Source organism: Pundamilia nyererei, unplaced genomic scaffold, assembly GCF_000239375.1.
Source record: "Pundamilia nyererei isolate P.nyererei 1_Seehausen unplaced genomic scaffold, PunNye1.0 scaffold00001, whole genome shotgun sequence".
NCBI classification, from domain to species: Eukaryota; Metazoa; Chordata; class Actinopteri; order Cichliformes; family Cichlidae; genus Pundamilia; species Pundamilia nyererei.
The window spans coordinates 3,464,019-3,476,726 of NW_005187402.1; the positions used below are offsets into that span (position 1 = coordinate 3,464,019).

Sequence of the window (12,708 nt, forward strand, 5' to 3'; positions counted from 1 at the left end):
TGGGGAGAGGGAGGTCTGGGCCTCTTTGCTTAGGCTGCTGCCCCCGCGACCCGGCCCCGGACAAAGCGGATGAAGATGGATGGATGTTAAAGAAATGTCTAAGACTGTTGCATATAATTCAATTTTTACTTGATGCAATGTGCATAACATTAAAAATTTTAAACTAATTAAACAATTTTAAAAAGAGAATTTTCCCTTTGATTCAATTTTATATGATGGATTATGCATAAAAAATAGAATTGGTCTGTTGGTTTATTACATATTCAGGTTGTGTATCATGTTTTTGAAAAATAACTAAGAAACTATGTAACTAATTACTTTTCAAAATAAGTAATCAGTAGTGTAACAGGATTACTTTGTTGGAGAAGTAATCAGTTATAAGTAACTAATTACTTTTTCAAGTAACTTGAACAACACTGCTCATGACTATTACAAAATAACTTAACTCTACCCTTTCTTATGGAGAACATGTGATTTTAACATAATATTAACATAAGAAATCAACAATACACGAAACGCTGGGTCACAGATCTGACAGGCCAGGCTCAGGGACGAGGCGCTAAGGAAGACCAAATCTGATTGCAAGCTGCCCCCTCACTGTGATGTCACAAACAGCTGGAAATCAAAGTACAACAAAGCTGGCTACAGGTTTATACTGAAGTCATGCAGGGTGCAGGGGGAACGACTCAGGTTTTACAGCATAAATACTGGCTGACATTTACACTTTAGAAGAGTCAGTTAGTTGTTATTATTACATAATAACTGTAAGTTTAACCTGACATTTATCTCACACTACACATCAAGACTAACATTGTGCAACTTCATGCTGAAGAAAATGTGCAATATGATCAAAAGCTTCAGGAAAACTAATACATGTAATTTCTGGTGAGATTGTTTATTTTTTCCTATTAAAATGCAATAAACCAAACACAGACATGCAGGAAAGTGAGATGTTCCAGTAACAAGCAGACACGGAGAAAAGAAAGTGAAAGCTCCTCCCGTACTTTATTTATTGACTTTATTGAGTAACTAATTACTGGCGATCTTTTGGTTTTTACTTTAAGTTTTGTAATGAATCATTTAGATGCTAATTTAATTCGTCATTCTGTAATAGCTTTTTAAATTGTTTAATTTATTAAGTGTTTGTAATTAAATACAGTAGGTCAGTTAGTGTTCTGGTGGCTCTGCATGCTAATTCTGGGGCTAAAAAACACCAAGCGTAGTCATTAAAGGTCAGAATGTCAGTATTGGTGGTAGCTTCTCCATCACTGGTCTGATGTTTACAAACCTTGGAGCGGTGATGTGTCCTGTTGTGGGGTGTATCAGCATTTTTTATCCACTATTCACTGACTAAAGAGGTCGGCTTTGTCACTCTGGGAAACTTTGCATATTTGCGTGCGGTCGTCCTGCTCTTCCTGTCTTGTTTTTCAGTATGGAAATTGGCACGGTGGCCCTTTCTCCTCTAATCACTGTCATCACACGCTAATGATGCCAGAGATGAGTTCAAAGCAGTCAGTGGGGGTCGTGCTGCTGCCCCCTCCCCACTGTGCACACAGATATCAGCGCTCATCAAAGAGTCTGTGAGATGTTTTCTGTTAATGAAGATACCGATTCCTCTCATCCCATTTTAACTGGCCTTCTGATTGTATAATAGCCATGATGGTAGATATTATAATTATAAATGATGGCAGGTCATTTATAATGGTTTAAGTTTGTGTAATGTGTGCATTCAGGATTGCAGTGAGTGGCAGTATAATTAGAAAAATACTGAACAACTATGGCTTGTTTGGAAAGGTTTCCAGGAGAAAACGTCTTCTCTCTAAAAGAAAAAGAAATGGAATCGCAGCTTAGGTCTGCACAGAAAAACTGTAAGACGTATGGAACAACATCCTTTGGACAGACAAGACAGAAGTGGAGATGTTTGGCCATCTACGACAGTACAAACACCCCGTCGAGCACGGTGCTGGAGGGGTGATGATTTGGTCTTGTTTTGCAGCCACAGGACCTGGGCACCTTGTAATCATCATATTCTGGAGTCAAATGTGAGGTCGTGTGTCTGACAGTGATCCCAAACACAGCAACAAATCTACAATGATTCAGTCAAAGTCCAGAACTCAGCCAAAATATTATAGCGAGACCATAAATAAGATATCCATGAACGATTGTCTGCAAACCTCAGAGTACTGTGGAAAACGTTCTTTTTCATATGATTGTATACATTTGATTGCTTGCATCGTTTGCACTGAGTTTGTATGCATATATTTATCCAATCGAATGAGATTTGGAACAACTAGCGAGCCCTACTTGTCATATACGCCACCTTCAGCCAAAGCTGAAAAATGAAGCCAAGGTAGAAGCGCCAAAAACTGCCATTCTTGTTGGCCACTCAGTCTCCATATGCACAGCTTTATCCATATAAAGAAATAAAGCCTGCTACAAAAACAGTTTGTTCTATAGCTGATTTCCTCCTTCATATTCTCATTCCTTTCTATATTCTTATGGGTTAAAATAAGATGTGTGGCCACTTTGACTGTGCTGACACAGGCGGCTCTACCCAGTCACTGTCTGCTAATTCTAATGAATGTGGCATCAGTCACACTGAGGCCTTAACTTACGGTGTCCTGAACCAATAAGTGACATCAGCATTTTGTCTTGTTGAACTAGATTCAATTATTTATTTTATCATCAGTCTACACGTAAGACACCATCATTTAATTAATTTCTGAGAAATAACTAAGAAACACCATCTTTGAAAAAGTTTTCCGCTCCTTTAACATGACATTTGGTCTTTGTCAGCTGTTCTTGAGGTACTTCAATAACTTCACGTAAATGTGCCAAAATGACCGGATATAGCAGTCGTAGCTGATAGTGTGTCAGAGTGAATAACAAGCTTTGGGAGTCATGAGCGAATTGACTTTAGACCTGCGAGAGAGAATTGTGTAAAGGCATGGATCTGGGGAAAATTGCAAGTATGTTTCTGCAGTGCTGAAAGTATGATGTTTGAAACAGAAGTTGTTTGGAACTATCAGCAGTTCCCTCGGTTTGAGGTACTAAAGGTACTAAAGAACCTCCTCGGTTCTAAAAGATCCTGACAGGACGTGGAGGTGGGAGAACATTATAGAAGGTCACAGACAGTCGTATAGAAGATTCCCAAAAGGCTCAAGAATTTCAATTAAATTAAATAAAATGTTATTTATATAGCGCCAAATAAAAGAAAACAAAGATTTCAAGATGCTTTGTAAGGCATAGACTCTACAACTGTACAGAGAAAACCCCAACAGTCAGTGGGAAGGAAAAACTCCCTTTTAACAGGAAGAAACCTCCAGCCAGAACCGAGGTCATGGAGGGGCGGGGCCATCTGCCGTGACCAGCCGGGGGTGATGGGAGGGAGACAGGATAAAAGAAACACCAGAAGAAATCTCAGATAACAAGAAGCGAAGATTTGAGGCTGACGTTGCTGCTAAAGGTGATTTAACGAAGTGTCTGAATACCTTTACGTTAAAACTGGATTTTTCCGTCTTTCTGTATTTAAGAAAAAACGAAAACCTGTTTTACTCAGAATTAATTGAACAATTTGAAGATGAAGCCAAGCAGCCAACACCTTGACAGGGGCTGGAAACATCCTCTATGGATTTTATTTATGCAGCAAAGTTTCAAACACAAATGGTTTTCCTCCAATCTCCCATTTGTGGCTGACATATTGTCAAGTCCCAGCAGAATTAAAAAGAGCGAGGGGAAAGGCAGCAGTGTATGAGGGACTGTTTGTTGTATTGTTTGTGTGTAGGTAACAAAAACTACAGGCTTCATTTGTCTGTGCAAATTTTATTTTTATGTGTGTTAGCGAAAGAGATATTTGACATTTTGATAAATAAAACACAAAATATATGCAGTGTATGCAAAAAGGACACAGGATTAAGTCTAATTCGACTGTTTTCACCATATATTCAGTCGCTCTTTTTCTCTCTCACGCTCTGTATTTTTTATTTTGTTGTCAGCCTGTGTGCAAGACAGACACTGGGATTGATTTAGATAAACAGAGAGGGAGGTGCGAAAGAATGAAAGGAACTGAATAAGTTAGAGGGAGAGAGACCAAACAGAGTGAAAACAACACAGACAGGAGGAAAAGACGGAGAAAGAGGGAAAGAAAACCAGATGACAGCGAGGCTGAGATGTATTTGGTGGCATTTTTCCGTGCATGCTCTTAACAGGCTTATGGCAAATGAGTGCACGGTGTATTATCAAGCTTTCTTAGCCTGAAGTAAAACACAACACGCACACATTCATAACTGACACACACACATATATGCTTGCATGTACTACACATTTGCGCACATATACATAGGGAGATGCACATACAGTGTACTCATGCAGACGTTGCCTCACAAGCATTTACACCAGCAAACACATAAATATAAACACATGCTGACAGAGTGTGTGTGTGTGTAAGAGAGACACACACACAGATGCACAGTGTCATTAGTATGCCGTGGCACAACACTGTGAGGGCAGCAGAGGAGTATGATGAATATGTTTTTGGCACAGAGCAAAAGGAGATGGAGGAGAGGAGGGAATTGAAAGAAGGAGCAGAGGAAGGTGGAGATGAGGAAAGAGGAGAGGAAAGGAGTGAGGGCAGAAAAAAGAGAGATGTTCCTAATGACTTTAGAAACTGACAGAAAAACAGCAACCCAATTACCACTGCAGGACCGTCCTTTGTCTCTATCTGCCTGTGTTTCTCTCTGCGAGCTCGTGATGACAGATCACCTTGGTCAGAGCAAAGTCGGGCTTAAAAGTTCCGTCTCTATGAAGGCACAGTTGCAGCTGGGAAAAGTGTAGCAGAAAGGAAGCCTTAAACACATCACGCCTGCTGCACTGTGGCTTAGCTACAGTAATACTGAATGCAGACGAGTTTTGTGCGTAGGCTGAGTAATGTTACACGACGCTATAATATTAAATTCAGGAAAATGCAGCTGGAGGAGATCAGTTTTAGCTGCGCAGCTTTCGGATAAATCTGTGGAGGAAATCAGGTCTAAAGAGATAAACATGCCAGCCTGACAGAGCTGGTTGGTAAAGGTTAAAAGAGCTGCATGCATGAACTAACTTGAGCTGCATGCACACTGCATGGAGCAGAGAGTTGGCTTTGTCTCCATGGGAAACTCACAGGTGTTGGTCGAAACATTAGCAATAGCTCTGCAGTGAATTAGCATGAAGAGTCTTGAACCTGGAACATTTAAATAGAATTAAGCTGATATCCTTTTTTTAGTTTGAAAAGTTGGTTTAGTTTAGTTTTCCCGACATTGGTTACCATTGTGATCTGTATTATTTTATCTATGCCTTTACAGTCACCGGGGTTCTTTGCCCAAGGATTAAGCCATTGGCTTTCCAATTGGCAGACAACCTGCTGAGGCCAATCAATGTTCAGCCAATAGTAATGGCAAACGTTTTGACTTCTGCTAGCAGGGAAGGTGCAGGAAATACAAATTTTATTACAAATTTCAGTTATACTATGATCGTAATAGGGACGAGAGGCTGAGGCACGACTACAATGACTGTGAGCATGTGCAATGAACTCTTTTAAGCAACTTTGATGCGTCGAGATAGCGATAAAACAGCAGCCTACCAACCTGCTTTCAGTCCACTATCAGTTAGTGCACAGTGTTAGTGCATCAGTCAGTGATTTCATGGGGTTAATATAGGTTTTTTTTTTTGTATTAATACAGCAAATATCAAATTGGCATAAATCCAAAATCTACACAGGTCCAAATAAACTCTCACAGATTTGAAACATAATTTTTTTCACCAACAGTGATGTTGTTGCTGCAGGTTGGCAAAGCAAAATGACATAAATCCTCGTCAATCTACAACAACAAACAAGTCGCACTCATCCATTCAGACTGACTCAGGCTGATTGTTTATAAATTAGATGGTAGTTATTTTCTAACCTTTGCTAGTCTGTCTGAGAGTGATTGCAGCCAGTCTGAGTTGGACCATTATTGCTTGGAGACAGGTTGCCTCCCACCAGGTGACCTGTGGCGTCACTTTTATATCAAAGTTGCCCAGATGTTGAGGGTGTTGCACACTCAACCTCTGGGTGAATATTTCATTGTTGTAGCTACTTGCAATCAGTTGCATTAAAAAAAAAGAAATATATAGAAATCGATCAGTCTGTCAGTGTAATCACCAGTTGCCAAATCATTTCTACTGTGACTGAGCCTTTACATGAAGAAAAAGGTCTACTATGTGACAGATCCTCACACATCACCTCTTCCTATCAAAATAGTTTTAAAACACTTTGCATTGGCTTCCTATATCATCTATATTCTGGACGGATCACAGATTGTAAGAAGGGAGCTAACAAGGAAGTAAAGCATTTGCTTCTAGTACTATGAAGCAGTTTTTCTGTGAATGGCTTTCTGTTTAGCTTGGCTCTTGGCGTGCACTGCAGAATGCAAATGAGCATGCAGACTACAAAATGCACAGAAAACACTTCAACTGCTGGAAATCCAGTACACATCATAGTGATGTACTCGAGGATTTGAATGTGCACTAGGTAGGAAACATGAAACCAGAGCATCAAAGGAAATCTGATTAGCGGAGCTTTACGACAAAAAGACCCACGCTGGTGTTCGGGGTGCCGTTAAGTCTGTGTAATCGACACGTGTAGAAAATATGTTGTGTTGCACAAGTGAGCAGCTCTGACCTTTTATCTATCCAGTGGCAACATCCTATTAATCATCTAAAGCACATAGTTACAGGGTGACCTCAAATCACAGTCCTGGGTGGTTTAATTGCGAAGCAGCCTCATAAATAAAGAAAAGCTGAAAGAAGTGAACGGTGGGTGTTTATGGAGAGAACAAGGACGACGGGACAAGTGTCAGGACACCGCTTTCACTACAACTTTAATTAAAGCTCAAAATTGGGTTTTTGAAATGAATATGTTTACTTTTAGCCTTGGTAGGTTTTTTGTGCCTGTATAATCACCAGTTTTGCAACTAAATGCAATTGTTCATTTTTGGCGTAATGCTAGGTGATCTCAGAGTGCAGATCATGTCCACTGCTATGACTTCCATCAGAGATTGGCAGACTTCCTGCAGAAGAGCAGCAGTTTAAAAAAAAAAGAAAGGGCAGAGGCTACCAACGAACCTTGAAATAGAAATATCGCGTAACAACGAGTCAAAGCAAGCTAGACAGCATAAACAAATAGAAGTATAGAAAGGCATCGATCAGTGAGTTCAAAAGCCTGCCGAGTAAATGCAAAGTGTTAAAGTGACTACGTGGGCTTAAAGGCAGCTGAGTAAACAGAGTCCTTATCATGGCTAACACATCGCAAAGAAACACACTTGTTCATATGTTAGCTGTCTGTTGGACATGACTGAGATCACAGCCATCAAACCAAGCAGAAATGCTCGTGTATGTAACAGGACAGATTAAAGACTGACAATGTTCACGAACAGGAAAGTGTTCGGTGGACTCAAATCCAGCTGGCATCGGAGGGAAAGATGCTAAAATACAGTCTCTTTGTGTTCCACTTGTGAAAATCCAGCAGCTCCTGTATTTTCAGTAACGCAACCTCCTCGCAAGAGTTGCATCATAAATTCAAGAACTGAGTTCAGGTGTTAGAAATGCTTTTACAAAGTCTCTCACGTGAAAGTAAAGTGACACCGTACAAGACAAGCAAAGAATTCATTGTTCGCTTCCTGTTTAAATTGGTGTGGGGGTGTTTAAAGCCTTGTTAAGACCGTATTGCCGGCCCCGCTGTGAAACATTGAGATGTCTCGCACCCACACGAGAAAGGCGAGCGAAGAGGGGATTTTAGAAATATAATCATATACGTCTGGAAAAGCTTTAAGGTCTGAATCGTGTTGCTTTTGGTAAAACAGCTTGTCCCTTTTTGTCGGGAACAATGCTCGCAGCCGTGTTATAACAGAGGAGATTGTGTGAATAAATGCTGGTTGGTTTGTTCTTTATTTAAATCCAAGTAAAGCCACCAGCCAGCTAAATATATTCACACATAGATCCTCTCCATGAGCCCTGCAAGCCTCCCAAAGCCAAAGATCTGAGGAGGTTTGTTGTTCTAGCCTGCAGCTCCACATCGATCTATCAGAAACTTCACTGGTCCAGTTAATCACCTTATTCCTAGAGAGAGAGAGAGAGTGGGGGGGGAAAACAACAACAAGCCGGAGGGAAGAAAAGGTCCTGTTTTTGTTTGAGTAATTCATTTTAATTGTTGGGTTACAGTGCTTGAAGAAAAATTAATGGCTGATATTTGCAGGAATTGAGTTTACTGTTTTTGCTTTGTCGCTCTAATTGATGTAGCCATGCGCAAAAATGACTGGGAGGCGTCAGAGGGAGGAAGAGAGGACGGGGGAGAAGGTGGAGGTTAGGAAAAGGCTTCACTGACACGCTTAATCACCCCCCACCCCAACCCCCCCTCCCCCTTGTTCTTTTTGCTGAAAGGAGGAAAAGTATGAATAGAAATAAAGCAGAAGCTCGGAGTGAAGAGAGAGGGCAGGGAGGAAGCGCGGAGGAGGGGGCGTAAAGGAAGAAAGTCGACTTTACTGTCATTAGAATGACAGTAAAGTCGACTTATAGAGGAGAGCTGATCGAGGGAAGGTGAGGCTAAGAAAGTGAAAAGATAGTTTGTGTTTTCTGGAAAATAATTAAGAAAAGCAACACACACACATGGTTACACTGTCGTTCAGGACAGAGGGGTCGTATCACGAACTCATCTACACTGAGTGCAGCAGCTGGAAAGGACGACTGTAATCTCAACTTTTCTCAAACTAGAATTTCAAATTTAATCTTAAAATACTCTGTCATACATTTGACCTTTGACCTCTGAACAATAATGCTCTATGTCGCTATTTAAAAGCATCGAATAGCATCGCCGTTGTTTGTATTGAAAACGTACAGACCAATAGGAAACAACATAGGGAGAGTCTTTGTTGTGTATGTTACAGGTTCTAATCATTCCCGACTAACTTTTTGTTGGAAAATCAAATAAACTTGTGATCAACAACTTTTTTCCCTGTTTATTATTAAATGTTTAAACAAATTTTTACTAAACTATGAAAAAGCTATGCAGTTAAAATATGCAACATATGTTTTATATCTACAAAAATAATCCTGTGCCTAGCCAGCACGCTCTCTGAGCAACATTTACTTTTAAGGGAATGGTAAGACATCTGTAGTGCAGTACAACACGTGCATTTAAAGTATTTAAAAAGAACAAAGAAAGCGAAACAAAATAAGATACCATTGCCTTAAAAGTAAATGCTGCCCTGAGAGCGAGCTGGGCTGTGTCGTATTTTTTTGTGGGTTTTTTGTGCTCAATAAATGTAACGAATATTACCACACTGTTTCTGATGTTTGTTAAAAGATGTTTTAGAGATGCATAGTTACACAGACTGTGACGATTTGGGTTGATTTTATTTCTCTTTTTTGACACAGTGTCTAGTATCATTCAATCCAACCAAATGAGCGCATTGATCAATTTATCAGCGCTGTCTGGAATTGATTTGAATCGAACCATTAGGTGATCGATAGAGGCACGTCGCTCCTCGCTCGTCCTTGTGGAATAACTGCATCCGTCACACTCGGGAGTTTTAAAAAATGAACAAGCTTTCATTTGTTTCTTAATAAGAACATTAATCAGACGGCGAGTAAAGTCAGTGACGTTTATCACACGTCGTATTGTGTTCTCACCATCATCACTGTCTCAATAGTTAAACATAATCTATGAACATGACTTCTGATTTTTTCTTTTTGTTGTTTCTTTTTGCGACAGGTGTCCGACAAGCCTAAAGCCAGAGCCGCAGCCCTGAGGTAAGACAAATAACCAAACGCTGCACTCTGCAGCCTCGTTTTTATCCTCACAGAAAATAGCACTCACAATAGAGCTGGCGTGCAAGCTGCTCTTCCACCGAGAGCAACCTGGGCTAAGTAAGACCGCAGTCAGATGTCGTGTATTACTTGTTGTTTTGGCAGAGAGAAATAAGGCAGATCCACATATGGCCTGCATTAAGTCAAGTAGCCGGGGCATCATGCTTCTATATGGTGTGGCAGCCAGCGAGTCTTTGGCTGAGGGTGTGAGGTTAATGGAGTGTGTGACTTTCAATATCAGCCAAACAACAAGCTATAAATAACTGTTCTTGCCCTGAAACAGGCAATTGAGGTAGCTGTGGTCAGTGTTTCTCTTTCTGTACTTGTTTTTGAAAGCACGGTTTAGGAGTGCAGAGCCGGCTCACACAACCCTCAGCGTCTAACACGTCTCGCTTCAGTAAATATCCAACGTTTTAGCGGGACGTTGTTTGATTTTTAGGGGTTTTTTGCTATATGAAGTTAATCGCAAATGCAGCCGCTATTAAGTCTTCTGCAGGTGTTGCGCCTCTAATTCACCGAAACATCTGCGGCGACAGGTGTCCGTTTGATAAGGAGAGTCAGCGGCCTGCACGCTTCAGCTCTAACATTCAGATTTAGGCAGCAGACTCGCTATTTGTATCGCAGGGAGACTTTGCAGGGGCTCTGCGTGTAGACTGTGGCTCTGAGGAGGAAACATAAAACCCTGCGTACATGCATGCATGCGTTATGTTTGAAGGTCAGCGAGTAACATTTCCTCAGGCTCTTTTTTAATAAATGTGGTCTCGTTACAGCTTAACACACATTTAACATTTAGATGCTTCTGTTGTTCGTACGAGTGTAGGGCACCTTGTTATCGATGCTTTTTGAGTTTCCAGCGTTTCCTTTTTTGTTTATTATCCTGGGTTATGGGATGTAATGCATTGTGCATTAGCGTAATCTTATTTCTGCCAGTTGTTACTGTAGATCAAGCATCAGTAATAATCGTCCTGCGGTATGTTGTAGTAAATGAACAGCTTATTCTTGATTCAGCTGGTTAAGTGGCACATGTACAAATGATTTAAGACCTGCATAATTAATGAACACGTTGTTCCTGATTTGTTTTCTTTTCAGTTCATTATTTTTTTCCCACCACATTGTTAATCATTACTCTGCAGCGAGGGACCTCCCAGCCTCAGCAGCTCTTGTCCTAAGGTTGTCATCCACTGGGGGTCGGGGTCTGGAGCATATCCCAGCAGTCTTAGGGTGAGAAGCTGGGGTCACTCTGGACAGGTTTTCTAGTCAAACAGGCAAACATTCACAATCACGGCCAATTTAGAATAGCTAGTTAACCGAACATGGATGTCTTTGGACTGTGGGAGGAAAAGAGTCTTCTGTTGTGAGCTGAAAGAGCTAACCACTGCACCGCTGTGGCTCCGTTACCTCTGAGTGTATCAGAATTTGGATACTTTCCTCCCATATAATAGGTTGTTAGTATCACAGTCACACCATGGAAAACTGTGGTTGTATGATCAAATTATTGTGGCCATGTGCAATGTACTCGTGATCTTCTTGCATCTTGTAATGGTGGCTTTGAAGACCAGGTCTGCACTAGTCCACTGTTATCAGATTGACACTGGATGGGGTTAAATTAACAATTACATGCGACCTGTGTCTGTTAATTTGGTGATTAGCTGTAAGAAATTGGTAAAAATGTCAAATCTGTATGCATAAATTCACATTAAAGAGAAACTCAGCTGGTTACATTCAGTTTCCAACCAGCCTCGTAGATTTGAAACAGAAACTCCTCCATAAATAGTGACATAGTTGCTGCAGGATGGCAGTTTAACTGCAGAGTGACACGGCTGCTTCATATACAAATATAACCAAAGTACTACGAGTCGGCAACCAGCTGAGTTGTATCGCTTACTGCGAAAAGACACCGTAGACAAGTTGCATTTATTGCATTCATAGTGCAACAAACTGGGATAGCATTTATAAATGAGACAGAAATGATTAGCAAATCTTTGCCAGTCTGTCTGAGAATGATGAGTCCATTTCAGTCGAAACAGGTCGCCTCTCGCCACCTGTGTACTGGACTAACCGTCTAAAGTTCTCACCCACAGACTGAGGCTAGGGGGTTGCATGTTCAGGGCAGCCATGAATTTTTCCAAGATGCACCGATGTTCCTGTACTGTTTTTACCCCAGTGTGACTGAGCAATTATGGAAGCAGTTGATTATAAAACATAGTTTTATTATAACAGCTGCAACCATCTATGGCTTGTATAATAACGGGAGCAAAGGAGAAGGTGAGAGATGATGCTGCCGAGCGATGCTCCACCATGGCAGGATGTTGGGGTGGATGGATGGGTCCAAAAACAATCTCTTGAAGACTGTCAGCGTTTTCAGTTTCCATTTCCGTTTTCACAGTTGAAGCCGTTTATTGGCCAGCAGTCATAAAGAGCATTGTGATATCAGAAGTACAGGTTTAGGGCTGATTAAACAAATGTTTTAGTCGCCGATGATGAGTCTAGCTTTCTCCAGAGGACTGCATATTTGTTGGTGTTGTTTTTTTTTTGTAATAATTAATGAATTCATTATTTTTTTGTAGTCTGTCATGTCTGGCAGCTTTTGCAATCAGAATTATGATCTGCACTGTTGTGCCAAACATATTTGCTTTTCCAAGACAAGCTCGGTAAGATCACCTGGTTCATCTTTTTTAATGTCTTTAATTGTGCTTCTCTTGTTGCCACTAATTGCATTCTTCACTAAACATACAGGGAGTGCAGAATTATTAGGCAAGTTGTATTTTTGAGGAATAATTTTATTATTGAACAACAACCATGTTCTCAATGAACCCAAAAAACTCATTA

At 40.7% G+C, this 12,708-nt stretch overlaps 1 protein-coding gene across 1 annotated transcript in view; it reads left to right on the plus strand.

The window, feature by feature from the left end:
• aff2 (AF4/FMR2 family, member 2) overlaps nucleotides 1–12,708 on the plus strand; it is a 195,966-nt gene that overhangs the window by 128,652 nt on the left and 54,606 nt on the right. The window contains exon 10 of the mRNA XM_013908962.1: nucleotides 9,785–9,822. Coding sequence (XP_013764416.1) covers nucleotides 9,785–9,822 — 38 coding nt within the window. The remainder of the gene's footprint in view (nucleotides 1–9,784; nucleotides 9,823–12,708) is intronic.